This window comes from Anolis sagrei, chromosome 3 (assembly GCF_037176765.1).
Source record: "Anolis sagrei isolate rAnoSag1 chromosome 3, rAnoSag1.mat, whole genome shotgun sequence".
Lineage (NCBI taxonomy): Eukaryota > Metazoa > Chordata > Lepidosauria > Squamata > Dactyloidae > Anolis > Anolis sagrei.
In genome coordinates this window covers 27,306,606-27,331,642 of record NC_090023.1, presented here as the reverse complement: position 1 = coordinate 27,331,642, position 25,037 = coordinate 27,306,606, and the positions used below count along the sequence as shown (strand labels likewise).

Here is a 25,037-nt window from a genome sequence, read left to right as displayed (position 1 = left end):
AAAAATAGAAAAATGATTTATTTCCAGATTTTTTAAAAAACAATTGAGAAATACATACATCTCTGAAGTTTGAGCAATTTAAGCAACAACATTTATATGACAATTACTAGGCTGGAAATAAATTCTGACATTTTCCTGCCTGGCTGTATTAAAATGAATCCTTGTACCAATGTTAAAGGAACATTTACATTTCAAAGGAAGCACAGGTGAATTCTGTATTGATGTACCACCACAAAATGACCAGAAAACTCAAGCTATATGTGTTTGACATTTTGCAAATGCATCTGTCTGTAATTCTGACAAAATTATTCAGAGGTTTTGTGTTATGAAACACCATAGACATAGAGTGATTCAATTTTCTGTGCAAATTGTTTTGGTTGGTGTAAGAAAAACCAAACATGTCTTTTTCACTAAGACCAAAGTGTTTTAAGCAGCATTATTTGTTCTGAGCCATTAATGCACAAGATAAGATGTCTCCCAAGTGTAGAAGAGGCAAAGCAAGATAAGTTATGGGACGGATTAGTCCTCATGGGCAATGGAGGAAGACAAAGTAAACATTTTACATTTTTATCACTATCCCTTAGGTTATGTTATTTTCTAATTCCTATTTAACTTCCAACAAATATTTGGAATTACCTACTTCTTTCCTATAATATTATACATAACCCAAGTTAATATCCTACCCAGGTCGAAAGTCCCAAAATCCTACATACTGTAGCATTATGAATCAGACACCAAAAAGCCCTAAACCCATGTGAGAATAATTGCTTCCTCCATGGTATGGATCGCAGTTCCCAAAGGTAACGTTTCAGCTTGTAGGCTTGCAATACTCATCCAAGGCCTTCCTCTGGCTGACCTTGCTATTAAAACGAGGTAAATGGGAAGCAGGCTTGCTCAGCAGGTGTCCTTCATCTATGGGTTTTCTCCCAAGAGAGGTTTAGGTGATGGCTATTTTGTTATTTCTGCTGAGTGAAGACCTTTACTTTTTGTGCTTTTGTTGGCTAAACTGTATTGCTGCCAGCTTTAATCTGCTGACTGAAGGGATGCTGTATCAAATGCCAGACACAGCCCAAGATCCTGTATCATCATGATGGCAAAAGCTGTCTCATCAGGATCACATCTGGCAATGCCCCTCTCCCCAAAAACCCAATATTTTCAACTTGGCAGTGCCCGAAAACACTGATTGGGACATACAGAAAGGACACAGCTCCCCATAAATCTTTGCATTTTGGTGCTGACAGGGTTGGAAGGGGTTCGCATTTGGTCACTTACAACTATAAAACATAAATTCCCAGCTGTTATGAGATCCTAAATCCATCTTACAATCTCCTATTTACTGGATGACAGCTACTAAATATAAGATCCAATACAAGCCCCAGACATACTTTCCCCTCATTGACATTTTGGAAATAAGGCAATTGTTGCATATAATGAAATTTTAGAGATGCAAATATCTATATATACAGCTTCCTGACTCTAACTTTCTAGTGTTACTGGTGACAGCTTGAAATATGAAGCATTTTTTTAAAAATGATGTTTTGGCTAGGTCACCGGATAGAGCTATGCATACTGAAATCCAGTGAACCTTAGAAGGATTTGATGCAAATAGGCAGTTAAATGGAGCCCCCAATGGTGCAGTGGGTTAAACCACTGAGCTGCTGAACTTGCTTACCGAATGGTCACAGGTTCAAATCCAGAGAGCGGGTTGAGCTCCCGCTGTTATCCATAGCATCTGCCAACCTAGCAGTTTGAAAACATGCAAATGTGAGTATATCAATAGGTACTGCTCCGGCAGGAAAGTAACAGCGCTCCACGCTGACATACCAGCAACATGACTTTGGAGGTCATGTCAGGAAAACCCTGACATTAAAACTTTTTCAATGCACTTCCCATTAGTTGATGTCACCCATTCACCCAAAAAACCTCTGTGGAAACTTTGGAAAAGCAAAAGGCTTCATATTATCCTATGGACAGGACCTTAATGACAATTATGGTTTTAATCTACCTACTGCATTTTTAATCCCCTTTTAATCGCTGTTGTCATGTGTGATTTATTGATTGGTTTCCATGTTAAGATACATTGTCATTTTAATTATCTGCACTTAATTTATTATGTGTTTGAATTTTCACTGTGTATTGTATGGCATCGAATAGATGCCATTTATGTTGTAAGCCGCCCCCAGTCACCACGAGGAGATGATATAAATAAAGTTGACTTGGTTGCTGTGAGCTTTCTGGGCTGTATAGTCATGTGCCAGAAGCATTCTCTCCTGACATTTCACCCACATCTATGGCAGAGGTTGTGAGGCCTGCCATAGATGTAGGCAAAAGTTAGGAGAGAATGGCCATACAGCCTGGAAAACTCACAACAACCCAGTGATTCTGGCCATAAAAGCCTTCAACAACACAAAGTTGACTTGACTTGACTTTATATTATATACCTCTTTGCAGGAACAATAAAAGCTGAAGCAAAACTACTTTCTCAAAACAGTAACTGCATAATGAAGTTTTACTATATCAATACAGAATTGACTTCTGACCCTCAAATCTTATGAGATGAACAGATATTGCATGTAATACAACTAATATTCCACACAACAGCTGTGTAGCATCTGAGAAGAAATTTGCTTCCTAGTAGCACATTCTTTAAGTGTTTTGGGAAATAAAACTGTATTTGAAAAAGACTTCTACTTTCACCTTGCATCCAGTGAACTAAAATAAAATCCCTAATGCCTGGGAATTTCCAAACTATTATTATAAAACTCACTACTTCAGCAGATAGAAAATATTTGTTATTAAATTCAAATAAAGGTATTTCTTTAAGAGAAAAAAGGCTTGTATTGCACTGCATGTCTATCATTTTACAGGTCCTTTCTAAGGATTCTCAATCTTAGAATCAAAACATACGGTTGATTTTGACAGATGAGATCCTGATAAACTAATAATGATAATTATAAATGCATATTTAGATTTCTTTATATAATTAAACATTTAGAAATAAGTTATAAAAATACTTTTAATATCACAGAACACTCGCCAAAGCTTTATTTTAAGGGTTCTTGCTCATATCTAGAGATTGTCGGGCATCAGCAACAGCTTCAGGCACTCGGACTGTCATTTGGTTCATATATTTCTTCAAGCAGATTTGACAACCCAATCGAGATCTGCAGGGAATCAAGGTAAGCAGAGAGAGAAAGGGAGAAAGAGAACATTTTGATTTTAAATTGATGTTTTTGCACATCTTGTAAGAACAAAGAAGTTACAGTGATTTCTGTTTGTGTACAGCAGGAAGAAGATAAAGCCAATTAAATATTTCAGGCAAAGATTGACACTGGAAAGATGTAATTCCATGTTCAAGAAAGCCAACTACACAGTCATCAACACTTAGCTTTAGACTGCTCCCACGTGCTTAATAATAATAATAATAATAATAATAATAATAATGCGATCAAATATAGTGATCTTGTTTGCTGTGTACTAATCTTGTTGTGTATCAAATAATAATAATAATTGAAAAGTTTTTGTAACCTGCCCTATCTCCCCAAGGGGATTCAGGGAGGCTTCCAACAAAAGTGGCAAACATTCAATGCCACAGTAAAAAAAGACAAACAACCAATCAAATCAAAGCAATAAATAAAACGGCATCAATATAAACTTATAATAACCATAAAGTAATCAAAACATAAGAACTAAAATAAACATGATATGTCACTGGGTTGTTGTCACATTACACACATTTAACCACATAATACAAACTTAATTAAAAATGCATTAAAACCTGCTGTAGTTTACTGCAACCAACAGGGCTGAGGTAGAATTCCAGTATAACAGTGCCTCCCAATCCAGTGAGGCAGCCCAGAAGGATGCCATGGTCAATGGTATCGAACACTGCTGAGAAGTCCAGGAGAACTAGTAGGGACATACTTCCCCTACCTAGCTGTCTTCATAGATCAGTGGTTCTCAACCTGTGGGTCCCCAGGTGTTTAGGCCTACAACTCCTGGCAATCCCAGTCAGTTTACCAGCTGTTAGGATTTCTGGGAGTTGAAGGTCAAAACATCTGGGGACCCATAGGTTGAGAATCATTGTTGTAGATCATCCACCAGGGGAACCAATGTCATTTCTGTCCCATAGCCAGGCGTGAAATCAGATTGAAATGGATCCAGATAATTGGTTTCATCCAAGAAACTTTGTAGTGTGAGGCCACCACCTTCTCTAGAACCTTGCCCAGGGAAGGGGAGATTTAATACTGGCTGATAGTTGTTCCATTGAGTGGGATCCAGTGTCGGTTTCTTTAATGGAGGTCTTACTACTTCCTCCTTGAAATTAATTGGCATAATGCCTTGGGTCAAGGAGGCATTCACCATTCCTTCTTATAATTCTTAGAACAAATCTGAAAGGCTGGTAAGCTTTAGTCATATATTTATTTTATGTGTGTAAATGTGAGAGACACAGACAGAAGGTAGCTTGGCACAATCAAAATTTCCTCTCTTAAAGTGGAAATTAAAGATATTGGACATAATGAATATGGACAAATTAACTTATTTTTTGAAAACACATCAAGGCAAACCCAAATGCTCCACGGACTGCACTTTACTAAATAATTTTTTGAACGTAAAAGGATAACACGTAAATACCAGATATCGGAGAGAACAACTAAAATTAATAATTAAGAGTTCAATAACCTTGACAGGAAAAAATTCGGAAGTCAACAATCAAGAACTTTTAATTTTTAAATATTTTTTCTTCTTTTCTTTTTCTTTACTTCTTCATGATTTCCCTCCTCCCTTTTCTTTTTTCCCCCTTCCATTTTTTTTGTTTTGTTTTTGTCTTCCCGTCCCAGCTTCCTATTTTTTTTACCTCTATTTTTTTCTCCTTCAGCAATAGGGCTCCCCCTTTTATTTTCCCCCTCCCTAGATAGTATTTCTTCCCAACTTTCCACCCCCTTTCCCTCAAAATCAAAATCCACACCCCAAGATCCCCTCTTTCTTTTCTTTCAAAAATAAATAAAAAATATTTTTAAGAAAGATTTCCTCTCTTAAGAGTAAGAAGCTGGTTCCATCTCACCTGTCAGTCAACCCATAGGCAAGGTCCAGCATATCCAGTTCCTCATCAGTGATGGCATCCAGTTTTTCATATATTTGGTCTTCAAAGATCAAATGACAAGTGGAACAGGCAAGTGTTCCCTCACATGCACCTAATTTATTTTTTTAAAAGAAATAATTAGACATACATTATGAAAAATCTAAACTGGAACATTTTCCTGTACTCTCGATTGTTTAAGATTGGATATACATTTAATTCACTACTGACGGAATGTTTACGAAAATTTAAGGTGTTCTTGAGATTTATAACAGAAATTAGTCCATTGATGGGAGGGACACAACAGCATTTCTGCTTCTTGTACTTAAAAATATGGCAGGAAACATGAATCGTAATAAGGATTGATGATGACTGACTAGGATAATTTATAAAAAGATGCAGCTATGCCTCTGGTAAGCATGAGCAACATAGCTAATGCCAGAATAATTAAATATAAAGAAGTGTACATGTGAAATTCTCTTACGAAGTCAACAGAGCAACTATTACACTTAAAGAAAGCTATATTGAAGGAAAATAGGAGGGCATCAAACAAGCAACCATGTTTAAATCTTTGGAGAGCAGCAAGTAATCTGGCCCTGCAATGCCCTCTAGTGACAAAACAAAAAAAGACAAAGGCCAATGGATCAAGAGCTTCTTTTGTGGGCAAGTTAACAAAAATGACTGACAATAACTTTGTTATAGGGCTCAGCCAGCTTTCAAAGAACAAAGACATGATAAGAACAGGAAATGTTTGAACTGAATACACTGCTTTTACAAGTCTTTTATCTACAAGTGTGCACTCCACAATATTACACATTTTTGTATATGCAGAACCATCACAACCCACAGAATTAAGCGAATGGAAAGAAAAAAAAAATCTGGAAGCAAAACTAGAATTTTCTTGTGGATATCAATGCCATATCAAAACCAAGTCTGATGCACAATGCATTAAATCATCCAATTCTGATCTGCTTTTAGTGCCCTAGCTTTGCAGCAGAACTCCCCAGGCAACACAGATATGGACTGGGGATTCTGAGTTATAGTCCTAAAAATAAGCTCTGCTTTATAACTCGCGGATGAAAAGTTTATGTGCAACACCCTCATTCAAATTGGTGGAACCCAAAAGGGGCAACAAACTATTGGGGGGACACCCCTTCCCAAAAGATTGACTCATATACAGTAGAGTCTCTCTTATCCATCCTTCGCTCATCCAACATTCTGTATTATCCAACACAATCTGCCTCCCGCCCGAAATAATGTTCAGGGCGGGAGAAAGACAAAATCCTTGTTTGTTTTGGTGCTAAATTCGTAAATACAGTAATTACTACATAACATTACTGTGTATCGAACTGCTTTTTCTGACGATTTGTTATAAAACATGATGTTTTGGTGCTTAATTTGTAAAATCATAACGTAATTTGATGTTTAATAGGCTTTTCCTTAATCCCTCCTTATTACCCAACATTTTCACTTATCCAACTGTTCTGCTAGCCTGTTTATGTTGGATAAGCGAGACGCTACTGTATTCAGAAGTTTAAAAAAGAAATCCACTGGCTTATGAAATCATACATTCTAGTTTTAGTCTAATCTGACCATGGTGGTCCATGCCTTAGTTACCTCTAGATTGGACTACTGCAATGCACTCTACGTGGGACTACCCTTGAAGACGGCCTGGAAATTGCAACTCATCCAATGCTTGGCAGCCAGATTAATAACTGGGGCGTCTTACAGGGTGCGGTCAACCCCCCTGTTTAAGGAGCTTCACTGGCTGCCGTTCATTTACCAGCCCCAATTCAAGGTACAGGTTCTCACCTATAAAGCCCTAAATGGTTTGGGACCTGCCTACCTTCGTGACCGTATCTCTTTCCATGAACCAGCCAAAGCTCTTCGATCTTTGAGGGAGGCCCTCCTTTCACCCCTGCCAGTTTCACAGGCTCATCTTGTGGGTACAAGGGAGAGAGCCTTCTCCTCTGTGGCCCCCCGACTCTGGAACTCGTTGCCCGGAGAGACTAGGAAAGCCCCTACCTTAGAAAGCTTTAAAAAGAATCTCAAGACCTGGCTCTGCTGTTGCGCTTTTGGAGAGTAGACATACAACCTTATGCTATTACGCCCCTCAACGCTTTTGTCCTTGGAGTACACCTCCCCCTTGTACAAAGGCCTGTTCAGTACCCCGTTTCCCTATGAGCTCTCCCTTGCAAATAATCTGCTCCTTTTATCTCACCCTGAGTTTTTAATCATTTTATTCTACAAGCGGCCCGCTCACTGTTATTATGATTGTTCATCGCATCCTTATGTTTTGTGTTCACTGCTTATTGTATTCATCAGGTTTTTGTATTTTACTGTGTTGTTGCTTGCGTTTCGGTTTTAATTTTATTGTATTTTACTGTATTGTAATTTGCTGTTCGGGCTTGGCCTCATGTAAGCTGCCCTGAGTCCCCCTTGGGGGAGATTGTGGCAGGGTATAAATAAAGATGATGATGATGATGATTATTATTATTTACTTACCAAAACCATCTATGTCGAGATTGTTGTCAACCACAACATCTAGAAGTGAGTCTCCAACCTTCCCCTGGGCTGTTAGCTTGTCACCATCACGATTTACAAAGTGCACTGTAACTTTATCTTCTGAGCTGTGAAAGAAAAACAAAAAAAAATGTTTTTATTGCAGGCTGAATCTCAAGAGAATGTGTAAGGATCAAAATGACTGTATGACTTTCTAGAGATTAAGGAAACTTTAACACAACCTTTGAATATTTATAAGTAATGCTATCACACTGGCAACGAAGATCCGCATAGCCAAAGCAATGGTATTAATTTTGGAATATTAATTGAATATTTTGGAAATCTGTTTATCTGTGCACTGGTGTCAGAATTATGTGGCACAGTTCACAACATGAATGTGGCTTCAACAGTAATGATGAATTATTATTATTATTATATAGAATATAAGATTTTATAAGCACCATAGGAAGAACAAAATCCATCCCAGTCCCTCCCCATGGTGGTAAGATTATCATCATCAATAATATACTCTAAAAAGTACAACGCAGGTGGAAACAAGAACAAAGGAGGGTGAAATACACATGTATAAAACTCATCATGTTAGTATCAATCCTACTTTGACAAAATAGCATTGCCAAAAAGGAGACATCAACAAATCTGGAAAACCTAAATGAGAAGTATATGTACCAAAGGATATCTAAGTTGGAGTGGGCTCAGAACATGACAACAAATAAGGTACTGGATACAGAGAGCAAAATGTAAGAGGAAAGGTTGAAGAAACTGGGAATATTCAGCTGGGTATAAAGAATACTGAGGTGATATGACTGTACTCTTTAAAAAACGCAAAAGCTGATACAAAGTGGAAGCTGTCAGTCTCTTTCTTGGTCCAGAAGGTTGTATCTGGATTTATGGTTGTAAGTTACATGAGGCTAGATTTCAACTGAATATTAATTAGAAGGAAGTCCTCCACTGTAAGAGTAGTTCAGCAAGAGAAGTCATAGGTGGTGGGGTTTATTCCTCTGGACGTCCTTAAAAAAAAGCTTCTATGAAAACTCTAGCTGGAGATCCTGCATTCAGAAGGGCTTGGACTCCGCATGAGGCCTGTCCAATTCCACGTTTTTAAAATATAGGGCAGGAGAATCTATGACCTTCAAAATGATGTCGAACTCCAGTGCTCATCAGCTCTTCCCAGCCTTGACAAAGATGTACCAGATCAGCATACAGATGGGAAAAGTTAAATGCCTGAATAATTTTCTGCCGCTAGAATGATCAAATACAATGACAGAGTTGTACTCGAATATATGCAGAGTACAGAAGAAAGACCTAAACAAACTCCTTGATCATGGAAAGCATGTCAGAGAAGATTAGGAGAGAAATTCTTCTCTCTGGCAAGACATCATCCTAGATATGTTGTTACTGTTATTTTGTCCAGTCGCTTGACTCTTCAAAACCTTATGGACCAGTCGCCACCCTCAGCTCCTTCAAGGTCAAGCCAGTCACTTCAAGGATACCACCATCCATTTTGCCCTTGGTCGGCCCCTCTTTTTTCCTTCCATATTCCCCAGCATCGTTATCTTCTCCAAACTTTCCTATCTTCTCATTATGTGACCAAAGAATTTCATCTTTGCCTCTAATATTATTCCCTCCAGTAAGTAGTTAAGCTTTATTTCCTGGAGTATGGACTGTTTGGATCTTCTTGCGATGGTCCAAGGCACTCTCCGAATTTTCCTCCAGCACCAGAGTTCAAAAGCATCTTTCTTCCTTTGCTCAGCCTTCCTTATGGTCGTATCCATAGGTTACTATGGGGAATACCATTGCTTTAACTATGCAGATCTTTGTTGCCAGTGTGATGTCCCTACTCTATCCTAGATATAAGGAGTTTTAAATATATATTTTATGAACTGTTTATCGGGACAATTCCTTAGTGGCATTCTAAAAATGCAGCAAACACAGCCCAGTGGGATGCTGTTAATTGTGCAGGCAGACTAAGAAACAAAGAACAGATCGACATCAATGCTGAATACTTCTTGAATACAATAATAAAGATAATTCTGCTATTAAGAGTTCAGGAGGCTGGCCTCTTTCAGATTTACAATTTTGATTAAAATCTCTGGTCTGACTTTTCACCTAAATATTATTCCAGACTGTTCTCAAGGAGAAATGTGGTGTTCAATTAAGCATGATTTTCTCTACTATAAGACATTTTAGCAACAGAGTGTGGCATGATTTATTATGATGCCACATTCAATTCTTCTCAAATATCGCCTCAGCCTTTTCTGTCCTCCTGAGAGGACAGCCGCCAGCTATTCTCCAGGACAAGGATGCATGCTTGAGACATAATCAGCAATGAAAGACTGACCTTGCTTATCTGCAAAATTCAATCAAATCTATATTAATGTGATTATTAGCCTTCTGTATTTCTAGCGTTAAACAAATGCATTGAAATATACAAAACTGTCATATCTGTACACCTTCTAAGGATCTCCTTATTTATTTATACCTCATTCTCTTTGTGATGAAGAGCCCAGAGCAGCTGACAATTTGCGTAAGATACATATGCTACAACACACAAACATGATTAAAATCATGATTATACAATCACAAATATAATAAACAAAAGAAAACATAAAGATCATCTAAATAAATGAAGCAATTTATCCCCAAAAGCTTTCATACAGAGAAAGCATTTTCAATGTATACCTAAACAACAGTCTGGAGAACAAGCAGACTGCCATTGGGAACCATCAAAAGGCCTTGTCACCTGAAACTTAATGAGAGGCCATATGCATAGAAGGCAGTCAGGATTCGAAAATATTGACTTCTGAGGTGTTTATGTCTATCCATAGGACACGGCAGATTATAAAATCTCTCTATTTAGGCTAAAGAAAGTTTTAAAGAAGAGTATTAATAGTACCATAAGTATTATGATGGATTTATAGGCAAGTCTAACACCGAATGGTGCAGAGCATATAGAAACTCAAAGAAAGGAATACCATACATCAGCCCTCTACATTCACTGGGGTTATAGCGCATGGCAAGATCATAAAAGTGAAAAACTAGAAAGAAATTGCTATTTTTTTAACCTGAGGGAACATCTCTGTAAGTATCTCTTAGTCCTCCAGCATGACTGTATGGTTAACATTCATTGGCTGTTGGCCACAGAATTGATTAGGAGGATCTAGAGATTCTTAGAGAGGTGTTTTCTCTAGAAATCTTTAGGATCTCCAGCATGACTAGAGGAAGTTTACTGTAGAGTCACACTGGAGAACCTAGAGATTCCTAGAGAGAACATTTTAATCAAATCCATGAATAATCAAATCCACAAATGTGGAGATACAGTGAATGAGAATACAGTGGGCAAAAAACAGGTTCCAAAGTACAGTGAACAACGGCTCTACAGACACTGTCTTATGTAAGAAGCTATCATCACCATCATTCTGCTTTTGTATCTGGATTGAGATGAAAAATGGGGTATAAATGAACATACAATTAACAAGCAACATTCCACTTGACTACAGGCAACATAAACGAAGGGCACTTGTCTATAACTTATAATTAACTGCAATCAGATGCCAAGGTAACCATGGGGTGCTCTCTCCGCTATCTATAAAAATAATGTGGGCACTGGATGGTTGTGATTAACATGCTAACAATAAACACATGGCATAGATCATGCTGCTACATAATTGGTATGCTCGTTGAAACAAGAATACACAACACTGATATTCTAGCAGCATATTTAACAATATAGCATGCTTTTATTCATGCCCCCTTCGTTGAGTGTGTGTGGCAAACTGCTCTTTTGCAAAACTAAGGGCTACAAACTATAGAAATTCAAAGAAAAAGGAAAGACAAGGAAAACAGGAGAGTAGGCAAGATCTTCCAGGGAAAACAAATCTAACATTCTGCTTGATAATGAAAATCACGAGTTTCTAAAACCCGGGATACATCTGACCACCTAGAAAACCGGGAGAAAGAACAGATTGATGACACAAAAATAACAATCAGATCCAATGAAAACCACTGTGGTGTAGTGGTTTTGAGTACTGGGTTAGGATACTGTGAGACAAGGATTCAAATCCCACTCAGCCATGGAAATTGGATAACCCTGGGCAAGTTGCATCTTTTCAGCCTCAGAAATTATTGCAAAGGCAAACCTCCTCTAAACATATTCTGCCAATAAAATCCTACAATAGGGCCACCTTAGAAGAGCCACAGGTAAAGGTTTCCCCTGACATTAATTCTAGTCAATTCGAACTCTGGGGGTGGGGGGGTGGGCTGCTCATCTCCATTTCTAAGCCGAAGAGCCGGCGTTCTCCATAAACACCTCCAAGATCATGTGGCCAGCATGATTGCATGGAGCGCCATTACCTTCCCACATATGCGGTACCTACTGATAAACTCACATTTGAATGTTTTCAAACTGCTAGGTTGGCAGAGGCTGGGGCTAACAGCAGGAGCTCACCCCGCTCACTAGATTCAAACTGCCAACCTTTTGGTTAGCAAGTTTAGCAGCTCTGTGATTTAATCCACTGTGCCACAAGAGGGCCTTAACTCATATACTACTTCACGAGAACTGGAGCACTAGCCCTTAAGGATACATTGTTCGAGCTTGTGAATTTTGAAGAAAGTGACCTCAGAGAGATGGAACATTATGGTAGTTGTACATTATGCAGAGCCTTTCTTCTCCTGCAATTTCAGAATGCATGAAAGGGAGTTCAATGAGCTTCATTTTCAGAGAATCAAAGGAAGATAAAATACCAATAACTTCATTTCGGGAACAAACAATTATCTTAGAATTATAAGAGTTGGAAGAGACCACAAGGAGATTCAATCCAAACCCCTGCCATTCCACAATATGGTGATACTCTTAAAGGACAGCTAAACAAGCTAATGATGGATAAATATCAATAGCTACTAGTTATACATGGAATTTTCCTAATATAGTGACAAGATGCCAATCAACCTTAGATCTCAATACAGGCAAGGAACTATTGCCTGTTTGGCACAATACTCAGAGCTATCCAACTGGACACAATTAGGATGGTTCTTCATTAGATACACTTTTGGTGTAATCCAGTAAAGTTATTCTACTCGCATCCCATTCCTTCTATAATTCAAAAGCAAATGTGCAGGGCAATACTAGCTGAGTGTAATGGGAGGTAAAGTTCAAAAACTCCCATCTGAGACACAGGCCAATAAAAGTAAGCTATACTTGCACTTCATCCAACGTTTTACCACAGCTATCACACGAGAATGCAAATATAGACAGTAAAAGGGTAAAGCAGAAAAGGGCTTAAGGAAGTAGCTATGTCAAAAGGTTCTTTCTTCATAGTAGCAAATTTTCTTTCTATATTCCTCTTCCAAAAGCATTAAAGGGACTGAAGAATTCTGCAGCTTTTCGTGCCTCTAGCTAGCCAGAGACAATGGAAACCACATAGTCCAAACAAGTGATGATACCTTACTAGCCTGAAGTAGAGAAATACTTGTTGATGGCTAACTCACTTTGAAATGAATCTATAGTATGCTCCTTAAGATAACTTAATTGTAAAGAGATTTTGACAAACATCTCAGTACCCTGTTCTGCTTTAAAAAAAAACCTGTAAAATACAGACTTTATTTAATTTACCCATGCTTCCTGGAAACACAAAAATCATGGGCACTGAACTTACATTTGCATACATGAATTTACATGCTTTGATTGCATATTCCGAAATATTGTATAGTTTAGTACACACAAAATGTTGACATACAAAAATGCAATTCTTTGATAGCAGTCAATTAAATTCCTGAAAATACCGAACTGGGGAACCTTCTACACCAGTGTTTCTCAACCTTCCGAATGCCGCAACCCCTTCATACAGTTCCTCGTGTTGTGGTGACCCCCAACCATAACATCATTTTCGTTGCTCCTTCATCACTGTCATTTTGCTACTGTTATGAATTGTCATGTAAATATCTCATATGTAGGATGCATTTCCATTCACTGGACCAAATTTACCACAAATACTTGATACACCCACATTTGAATACTGGTGGGGTTGGTGGAGATTGATTTTGTCCTGTGTGAGTTGTAGTTGCTGGGATTTATAGTTCACCTACAATCAAAGAGCATTCTGAACTCCGCCAACGATGGAATTGAATCGAACTTGGCACACAGAACTCCCATAACCAACAGAAAATTCTGGAAGGGTTTGCTGGGCACTGATCTTGAGTTTTGGGAGTTGTAGTTCACCCACATTCAGAGAGCACTGTGGACTCAAACAATGATGGATCTGGACCAAAGTTGGCACGAATACTCAACATGCCCAAATGTGAACACTGGTGGAGTTTGGGGGAAATAGACATTGGCATTTGGGAGTTGTAGCCGCTGGGATTTATAGTTCACCTACAACCAAAGAGCATCCTGAACCCCACCAAGGATAGAATTGGGCCAAACTTCCCACACAGAACCCCAATGCCCAACAGAAAATACTGTTTTCTGATGGCATTTGGTGACCCCTCTGACACTCCCTCGCGACTCCCCCAAGGGTCCTGACCCCCAGGTTGAGAAATGCTGTTCTACACAGATACTAAAATCCAACTTTAAGCGAGCTCAAGGTCAAGCTGTATAAAAAACATATACTCCCACTCCCAACGCAAACTCCAACATGCTTCCAGAAATAAATAGCATGTTAAACTCATCGGATCAAACCATAAAATCTGATGAAGTTTTAAACAATGCACAGCAGGAATCTGAAAGACACACGCAGAGCGCTTATGTAAAGAGGGCTAACGCTGCAGCAGTCAGAGACTGAAACCAAATACATAACTCAGAATTAAGGTAAACAAACACCTTCCCACAGCGCTCTCATGAGAACACTTGATTGTCATCTCTTGCCTTGCTCAGCTTTCAATAAAGAACTGAGAACTTGTCTTTTTTACAAGTGTCTCTCACTGGAAGAGATAGGGAAAAAGATAATCCTGGGTTGTTGTAGGTTTTTCGGGCTATATGGCCATGTTCTAGAAGCATTCTCTCCTGATGTTTCGCCTACATCTATGGCAGGCATCCTCAGAGGTTGTGAGGCCTCAGACCATATAGCCTGAAAAACCTACAACAACCCAGTGATTCCAGCCATGAAAGCCTTCGACAATATAATCCTGGGTTTGGATTTATTGTGGACTCTATGGCGGCTTGGAACTAGTTTGTGGGGTGCCTGTGTAGGCATTTTAGAGTGAATAAGATCTTTTTAATTCACATCCTGATTCAGATTAAATGACTGTATCGAAGCAGCCTGGATTGCATAAAATTATTTGTCTGATTACTCATAAAAAGTTTTAACTATCCTTATTAAATCAACTGATGCAACAGGTTTATTTTGTAACTCGTTGTTTTCCACATAATTTGCAACAGGTGCAGACTTGTGGACATTACAGGGACCTGAGCAGTTGCCAGCACTTATACCAAAAAAAATGACACTAATAATTTTAATGTTAAAATGTTTTTAGCAGTTGTTTTAATGTATATATTTTATTTGCTGGATATTTGTTGTATGGCATCGAACTGTGCCTTTATGTGCGCCACACTGAGTCCCCTTCAGGGTGAGAAGCGTGGGATATAAATATGGCAAATAAATAAATAAATAAAGATAGATAGATAGATATCAGATATTGCTTCTGTCCCAAAATGTACTGCTAGGCATATTTTGATACCTCCAATAATTCCCAGTTAATTCACTCTTAAATCTAAATTATGAGACAAGTTCTACACTACATATTTTTAGTCACAACTTTTACCCACTTTTCATGTTTCCTGGTTCCATACCTACCTTATGGTCTTTCTTTCTGTAGCAGCTAGCCTGATTAAAAGTCACTGTTTTGTGTCTTCAAGTTGTTGCTGACTTATGCAGTTTTTGGCAAGATTTGTTCAGATGGAAGTTGTACTGGACTTCCTCAGAGGTTAAGAGAATGTGATTTGCCCAAGATTACTTGGGGTTTCTGGGCCAAGCAGGGATTCAAAGCCTGGACCCTAGAGTCTCAGTCTAATGTTCAAATCACCACATCATGTTGCCTCTCTGAAAACGTTCTACAGAATTGGAACATTATCTTTGTTTTCCACATCATCACAATATTCCAGGAATGTGTTATAACAACCATTGTAGTTGCTGTGTGCCTTCAAGTCATATCTGACTTATGGCAACGCTACGGCAAACTAATCACAGGATTCTTTGGCAAGATTTGTTCTGAAAGGGTTCTCCCCCTAACTGTCCTCTGAGGCCAAGGGAGTGTGACTTGCCCAAGATCACCCAGTGCAATTCCATAGCGGTTATTTGAACCCTCACCTCCAGTGTCATAATTCTAAGTACAAAATACAATGCTATGCTTGGTTTACAATTACAACCAGAAGGAATGACAAAGAGAACCAACCACAATGGGCAATCAGTTGTGATGCATATAGCTGGATTGCCATCATTTACAATTGTTCTGTTGTCTGGGAAGGAAAGAGGTTTAAGTTCAACAATATCCAAAGATCCAGAAGTTATACACCCTTTTCCAATCTGTGAATGATTCAAAACTAAGGGGACCAGCAGAGTTTAATGATTTTGAGTGTTGTACTAAGTGATCCTAGGAACCTCTCTGAACAAAACCTTTTAAATCTGTTTTATTGTTCTATGCATTTTATTTGCACATGTGTTTTAATTGTTTTATAGTCTAATGGGGTACATTTTTATTGTTATGTCTATATACAGCATTGAATTTTTGCCAGTTTGTAAGCTGCCATGAGTCCTCTACAGGGTGAAAAAGGCAGGGTATAAATGAAGTACCGTATATACTAGAGTATAAGCAGAGTTTTCAGCCCTTTTTTAGGCTGAAAAAGCCCCCCTCAGCTCATACTAGAGTCAATTTTTTTATTATTTTACTGTTGTTGTTGTTATTATTATTATTATTATTATTATTATTATTTCATTACATTTATTATTATTCTCTATTATTATTACATTAACATTATTTTACTCTATTATTATTATTATTATTATTACATTTTCCCAATATTTGGTAAAATTAGGTGCCTTGGCTTACATTTGTTCGGCTTATACTCAAATATTTGCGGTAAATAAATAGATAACTAAACGTACCAAGAAAACCCTGTGAAAGGGTTACCATAAGTCTGAAACATTTTGAAAGTACACAACTGCAATAAACAAAACTGCACTTTGAAAGGCAATAGGAACAGAATTTAAAGGAACCTCGATAAACTAGAAACTAGATTTAAAATACAATAGTTTCGCTTATCCAACATTCTGTATTATCCAATGCAGTCGACCTCCCACCCAGATCCACATCTGTTTCAATACATTACGATGATTTGGTGTTAAATACAGTAATTATTATATAACGTTATCTTGTATTGAACTGCTTTTTTAGCCAACTTGTTGTAAAACATGATGCTTTGGTGCTTAATCTGTAAAATTATAATGTAATTTGATGTTTAATAGGCTTTTCCTTAATCCCTCCTAATTATCCAACATTTTTGCTTATCCAATGTTCTGTCAGCCTGTTTATATTGGATAAGCGAGATTCTACTGTAATAAAATGAAATACAAATGTAAAAATTTGACATTTATGCCAGAAAATCCAAATGCACAAGTGTAAGATGATGGATACTTGGATCAATGAGTGCTGTGTGAAAAGTATCTAGGAATTATTGTGGATCATAAGTTGAACATGAGTCAACAGTGTGATGCTATGGCAAAGAAGGCAAATGCTTAGCCTGAATTAATAGAAACATAATTTCCAAGTCAATAAAGTAATCCTCCCACTATATTCTGTGATGCTCAGATCTCCTTTGGTGTAGTACATTCAGTTCTGGGTGCCGAATTTTAAAAAGGACAAGTCAGCATGAGTTCAGAGAACAACAATGAGTATGATAAGAGATACGGAGAACAAGCAGATGAAGAGAAAGTCTAGAGGCGATATGATTGCACTGTTTAAATTCTGCACCTCAAAGAGTGTCACAAGGAGGGTGATGCAAGTTTGCCCTCTGCTACCTCATTTTAACTCACAAGACAATAGATTTCAATTGAACATTAGAGGGAACTTATTGACAGTGAGAACAATATGACAATGGAAGCAATTGTCTAGAGGGGTTGTTGAGTCTCCTTCTCTCAAAGCCTTTGAAAAGAGGCCGGACAGTTACCTGCTTAGAATACTATAGTTGGAGATGCTGAATCCATGGGACCCCTTCTAACTCAATGATTCCATAATATATTTACATATGGTGTCCTGTTAGTCCCTTACTTAAACATAACTGTCACATACATGTATAGAAGTCCGTTTTGGGACAGGGTTATTATCTTTGTGCTTTGTCTCAAAATTTTCCAACAGCTAAGTAGAGGATGTCAAGTCTTGAGATGGAAGGGAGCTTATCCTCCCTACCAGTGGATAGAGTAGTCTACTATATGCCAAGAAAGTAAGGGGGGATTGTTTATTTATTTACCTTATTTATATCTCGCCCTTCCCACCCTGAAGGGGATTCAGGGCTGCTTATAAAAAATTCGATGTCTTGAATACATAAAAATAAAGCAACATATAATTTAAAATCACAAAGTTTAAAACATACCAATTAAACAATTATTTAAAATCACGCAATCCAAAAACATGTGCCAGGAGTCATTCCAATTATTATTTGTATTGTTCACTATTGAACTGAAACTTCAATTGTGCACTAGGAATTACTGTACAAACGCTTGATCCCACAACCAGGACTTAACTTTCTTCCTGAAGGTCAGGAGGGAAGGGGCTGATCTAATTTCACTGAGCAAGTTCCAAAGCTGAGGGGCCACCACCGAGAAGGCCCTGTCTCTCGTCCCTGCCAACCACGCTTGCGAAGGGGGTGGGATTGAGTGTAGGGCCTTCCTGATCTTAACCCCCCAGAGATGGTTCATAGAAGATGGTTCATACGTTCTGACAGGTAAGCTGGGCCAGAACCGTTTAGGGCTTTATAGGCTAAAGCCAGCACTTTGAATTGTGCTCAGTAGCAGACTGGCAGCCAGTGCAGCAGACGCAGAAGAGGAGTGGTGTGCTCCCTGTACCCCACTCCAGTTAGAAACCTGGCTGCTGCCCATTGGATTACTTGAAGCTTCTGAACAGTTTTCAAAGGCAACCCCATGTAGAGCGCATTGCAGTAGTCTATTTGAGATGTAACAAGAGCGTGGACTACTGTGGCCAAGTCTGACTTCCCAAGGTACGGGTGCAATTGGCACACAAGTTTTAATTGTGTGAAAGTGCCCCTGGCCACCGCCAAAACCTGGGGTTCCAGACTCAGCTATGAATCCAGGAGGACTCCCAAGCTGTGAATCTGCATCTTCAGGGGGAGTGAAACCCAATCCAACACAGGCTGTAACACTATACCCTGTTTGGCCTTACGACTTCCCAGGAGTACCTCTGCCTTGTTTGGTTTCAATTTGTACGCCCTCATCCAGACCATCACAACTGCCAAGTACCAGTTCAGGACCTGAACAGCCTCCTTAGCAGCAGGTGGAAAGGAGTGATAGAGATGGACAACATCTGCATACAGATGACATTAAAACTTATACCTCTGTTCAAGTTGATTATTCCTTATCCAAAATGCTTGGCTCATAAGTCGTTCAGATTTTGTATTTTTCTGGATGTTGGAATATCTACATATACGTAGTGATGGGACCAAGTCTAAACACAACATTCATTTATGTTTCATATAGATACGCCTCAAAAAAGCATGATGATGGCTTCATACGCAATGGTTTAATAATGTTATGAATCAAACCAAGTTTGTGTACATTATATTATCAGAAAGCTCAAGTGTCATTATCTCATCCAATCATATGAATGATTTTAGAACAGGCACAGGCAAACTTCAGCTCTCTGGGTGTTTTGGACCTTAACTCCCACAATTCCCAACAAAGGAATGCAGAAGCATGGCAGTAAATCAGGACATTCCTGAATATTCTGTTTTAAAACTATGTCTCTCTCAAAAGGTTTTAATGAGATATGTTGTGCCTCCATACATTTCATAGTATCTAGATCAGGCATGGACAGACTTCGGCCCTCCAGGTGTTTTGGACTTCAACCCCTACAATTCCTAACAGCCTATTGAGGGAGTTAAAGTCCAAAACATCTGGAGGGCCAAAGTTTGCCCATGCCTGTTTTAGAGCATTTCATATTTCTGGCTAGAAGCCCCGGTGGCGCAGTAGGTTAAACCCTTGTGCTGGATGGACTGATGACCGACAGGTTGCAGGTTTGAATCTGGGAGGGTGTGGATGAGCTCCCTCTATCAGCTCCTGCTCCCCATGGGGGGACATAAGAGAAGCCTCCCACAAGGATGGCAAAACATCAAAAACATCCGGGTGTCCTCTGTGCAACATCCTTGCAGATGGTTAATTCTCTCACACCAGAAGTGACTTGCAGTTTCTCAAGTTACTCCTGACACTGTATATATATATATATATAATCATAGAATCAAAGAGTTGGAAGAGACCTCATGGGCCATCCAGTCCAACCCCCTGCCAAGAAGCAGGAATATTGCATTCAAATCACCCTTGACAGATGGCCATCCAGCCTCTGTTTAAAAGCTTCCAAAGAAGGAGCCTCCACCACAGTCCGGGGCAGAGAGTTCCACTGCTGAACAGCTCTCACAGTCAGGAAGTTCTTCCTCATGTTCAGATGGAATCTCCTTTCTTGTAGTTTGAAGCCATTGTTCCGCGTCCTAGTATGCAAGGAAGCAGAAAACAAGCTTGCTCCCTCCTCCCTGTGGCTTCCTCTCACATATTTATACATGGCTATCATATCTCCTCTCAGTCTTCTCTTCTTCAGGCTAAACATGCCCAGCTCCTTAAGGCGCTCCTCATAAGGCTTGTTCTCCAGACCCTTGATCATTTTAGTCGCCCTCCTCTGGACACATTCCAGCTTGTCAATATCTCTCTTGAATTGTGGTGCCCAGAATTGGACACAATATTCCAGGTGTGGCCTAACCAAAGCAGAATATTTATTTATTTATTTGCTATACTTGTATACCGCCGTTTCTCAGCCTAGCCGGCGACTCAACGCGGTTTACAACAACTTATAACAAACAACAGTATACAGTTTAAAAACATAAAAACACAATCCACAATACATATATCAATAAACAATCCAATTCATCTCTTGACTAAAATCGCGATCCAGTTTCGTCGTCCAAATTGCCAGTCCTTCAATCATTACACTTATTGCACTGAGTTAACCGAACGCCTGCTCGGACATCCAGGTTTTTAGTCTTTTCCGGAATACCATCAATGAGGGGGCTGATCTTACCTCCATGGGGAGGGCGTTCCATAGCCGCGGGGCCACCACAGAAAAGGCCCTGTCTCTCGTCCCCGCCAGCCGCACCTGTGAAGCAGGTGGGATAGAGAGCAGGCCCCCCCCAGAAGATCTTAGGGTCCTGGTGGGCTGATAGGCCGAGATACGTTCGGATAGGTAAATTGGGCCAGAACCGTTTAGGGCTTTAAAGGCCAACGCCAGCACTTTGAATTGAGCCTGGTAGATCGGCAGCCAGTGGAGCTGGTGCAGCAGAGGAGTTGTATGCGGGGTATAGAGGGTATATATATATATATATATATATATATATATATGTGGATGAGGGATATTATTCAACTTGTTCTATAATGCTATGAATCCTAATATGAAATTAGCTCCCCCCACTATATACTAGGATTCACAGTCTATACCAGCCTTATGGATTGTGCTCACTCCAGCTTCACAACAATCCTGAGAAGTAGGACAGGGAGTGAAGGAAGGTAGTGGGAATTACTGCCCTGAGGCCATATAGCAGGCATGGGCAAACTTGGGCCCTCCCTCCAGGTGTTTTGGACTTCAACTCCCACAATTCCTAACAGCCTACCGGAGGGAGGGCCCAAGTTTGCCCATGCCTGATCTCTCTCTCTCTCTCTCTCCAATTTTACCTGGGCCGCGGCGAGGCGTGGAGGAGCCGCCGGGGCCCTCTTCCCGTCCCGCCTGGCGCTGCGAGGAGGATCCGTCGGCAGGAGGAGGCCGCAACGCGGAGAAGGCCGGAGGGTGCCATGTCGGAGGGCAGAGAGTAGGCCGCGGCTCCCCTTCTCCGAGTGAGTCCAAAGGCTCTTCTCTTCAGCCTTGGCGCCGCCCACGGAATTCCTCTTCCGCTTGGAAGCAGGCACGCAGGCTCCGTAAGGCCACGCAAATTGCGCAACGAACGCTGGGGTGGCCTCCAGCCCAGAACAACTTGGGCCCTCCAGGCGTGTTGGACTACAACTTCCACCATTCCTAACAGCCTCAGGCCCCTTCCTTTGCCCCCTCATCTGCTTGCTGAGGGGGAAAAGGAAAGGGCCTGAGGCTGTTAGGAATTGTGGGACTTGTAGTCCAACACGCCTGGAGGGCCCAAGTTGGCCCAGGCCTGCTCAACCCTGAGTATGATGAGTAGGCATGCCCAGTGTGGAACACATCTCACCACACTAAAACAGTGGATGTGGCTCTTAATGAGACATACTGCATTATCACGGGATGTCTGCGCCCCACACCACTGGAGAAATTACACTGTTTAGCCGGTATTGCACCACCTGACATCCGCCGGGAAGTTGCAGCCAATAGTGAAAGGACCAAGGCAGTGACATTTCCAGCTCATCCCCTGTTTGGGTATCAGCCAGCACGTCAACAACTTAAATCTAGAAATAGTTTTCTAAGATCTACAGAGACACTTGCTGGAACACCTCAGCAAGCGAGAGTCCAAAAGTGGCAGGCTCAAACCCAGAACCTCAACCAATGGCTGATACCAAATGAGAGACTCCCCCCTGGGCACACAGAGGACTGGGCGACTTGGAAGGCGCTGAACAGACTGCGCTCTGGCACCACGAGATGCAGAGACAACCTTCAGAAATGGGGCTACAAAGTGGAATCCTCGACATGCGAGTGAGGAGAAGAGCAAACTACAGACCACCTGCTGCAATGCAACCTGAGCCCTGCTACATGCACAATGGAGGACCTTCTTGTAGCAACACCAGAGTCACTCCAAGTGGCCAGATAGTGGTCAAAGGACATTTAATCGAATACCATACTCACAAATTTTGTAATTTGTTTGTTTGCTTTGTTCTGTTAGAAATGTAATATAAATTGACTGGTTGTTCTGACACGACAAATAAATATATGCTCAACCCTCACAAAGAGTGCCTTCCTTGGCTTCTCTTGTTTGTTGTTGTTCATTCGTTCAGTCTTTTCCGACTCTTCCTGACCTCATGGACCAGCCCAGAGCTCCCTGTCGGCCGTCACCTCCCCCAGCTCCTTCAGAGTCAAGCCAGTCACTTCAAGGATGCCAGCCATCCATCTTGCCCTTGGTCGGCTTCTCTTGATTTGCCACGATTGCAGATTTTGCACAACCCACACATTACCAAAAGGGGATGTTACTTACTTACTTACTTACTTAGGCGATCCCTCGTAGTCCGAGGATGATGGTTCTCCAAGTGTAGTATCCTGGCGGTGCGTCCGTAGGTGACTGTGAAGCCCTATTCTTGACCTCCCACAGTGAGGGCATCAGTTTCCAGGTGGAAGGCAGTCCCGCTCGGGGTTGGCTTGACGCGCCTTCCTCTTGGCACGTTTCTCTCTTTCGCCCTCCATTTGTGCCTCTTCAAATTCTACAGCACTGCTGGTCATAGCTGACCTCCAAGTGGAGCGCTCAAGGGCCAGGGCATCCCAGGTCTCAGTGTCTATGCCAGAGTTTTTGACGCTGGCTTAGAACCCATCGTTAAATCTCTTTCCCTGTCCACCAACATTTCATTTTCCATTCTTGAGTTCGGAGTAGAGCAACTGCTTTGGGAGACGGTGGTTGGGCAACCGGACAACGTGGCTGGTCCAGCAGAATTGATGGCGGAGGACCATCGCTTCAATGCTGGTGGTCTTTGCTTCTTCCAGCATGCTGACATTTGTCCGCTTGTCTTCCCAAGAGATTTGCAGGATTTTCCGGAGGCAGTGCTGATGGAATCGTTCCAGGAGTTGCATTTGATGTCTGTAGACTGTCCACGTTTCACAAGCATATAGCAGGGTTGGGAGGACAATAGCTTTATAAACAAGCACCTTGGTATCCCTACGGATGTCCCGGTCCTCAAACACTCTCTACTTCATTTGGAAAAATGCTGCACTCACAGAGCTCAGGTGGTGTTGAATTTCAGTGTCAATGTTGACTTTTGTGGAGAGGTGGCTGCCAAGGTAGCAGAAATGGTCAACATTTTCTAATGTTGCACCATTAAGGTGTATTTCTGGCACTGGAGAGGGATTGGCTGGTGACTGCTGGAAAAGCACTTTGGTTTTCTCGATGTTTAATGACAAGCTGAGCTGCTCGTATGCTTCTGCGAAGGTGTTTAGAGTGGCTTGTAGATCTTCTCCTGAATGCGCACAGATGACGTCATCAGCATACTGGAGTTCTATAATATATGTTGTTGTAACCTTGGTTTTGGCTTTCAGTCTGCTAAGGTTAAATAGCTTGCCATCTGTCCAATAGATGATTTCCATTCAGGTGGGAAGCTTCCCGTCAACAAGGTGAAGAATCACAGTGATGAAGATGGAGAATAAATTTGGGGCAATAACTTGCCATCTGTCCGATAGATGATTTCCATTCAGGTGGGAAGCTTCCCGTCAACAAGGTGAAGAATCACAGCGATGAAGATGGAGAATAGGTGTCAAACAGACATTCCTGTTTGACACCTGATTCCACCTTAAATGGATCACTTTGGGAGCCACAAAGGGAATGTGAACTGTGCAGAATATAACTGGTTGCATCTACATTGTAGAATTAACTCAGGACCCTACCACACAGCCCTATATCCCAGAACATCAAGGCAGAAAATCCCACAATATCGGCTTTGAATTGGGTTATCTGAGTCCATACTCAGATAAGGTGGGATTTTCTGCCTTGATATTCTGGGATATAGGGCTGTGTGGAAGGGTCATTAGTTCGACACCACTTTAACTGCCATGGCCCAGTGCTGTGGAATCACAGGGATGGTTGTTTTATACCATGCCTGGACAATAATAATATAATAACTTTATTTTTCTACACCGCTTCCATCTCCCCAAAGGGACTCGGGGCGGCTTACATGGGGCCATTCCCAGACAACATACAGTTAAAAACAGAACAGCAAAATATAAAACAGCATAAAAACAACATTGTCATAAACAATAAAAGCAAGCATCATAAGCAACAACCTCTAATCTCAGTTTTTGGGGGGAGGGGATCAATATGCAAATGAGTTAAAGGATAGGTTGGTCAAAAAGGTGGATAAAACAAATAGTAGAATAGGAATAGAATCATAGGATCATAGAATCAAAGAGTTGGAAGAGACCTTATGGGCCATCCAGTCCAACCCCCTGCCAAGAAGCAGGAATATTGCATTCAAATAACCCCTGACAAATGGCCATCCAGCCTCTGCTTAAAAGCTTC

At 40.6% G+C, this 25,037-nt stretch overlaps 1 protein-coding gene across 1 annotated transcript; it reads right to left on the bottom strand.

Moving 5' to 3' along the window:
- On the bottom strand, window positions 1-21,753 carry FDX1 (ferredoxin 1). The gene is made up of 4 exons (XM_060770984.2): window positions 21,538-21,753; window positions 7,586-7,710; window positions 5,066-5,195; window positions 1-3,164 (listed from the first exon to the last, which is right to left on the bottom strand). Exons 1-4 carry the CDS (start codon window positions 21,654-21,656, stop codon window positions 3,050-3,052), a joined length of 489 nt encoding a protein of 162 aa, XP_060626967.2. The 5' UTR covers window positions 21,657-21,753; the 3' UTR covers window positions 1-3,049.
- Between the last annotated feature and the right edge of the window lie 3,284 nt (window positions 21,754-25,037).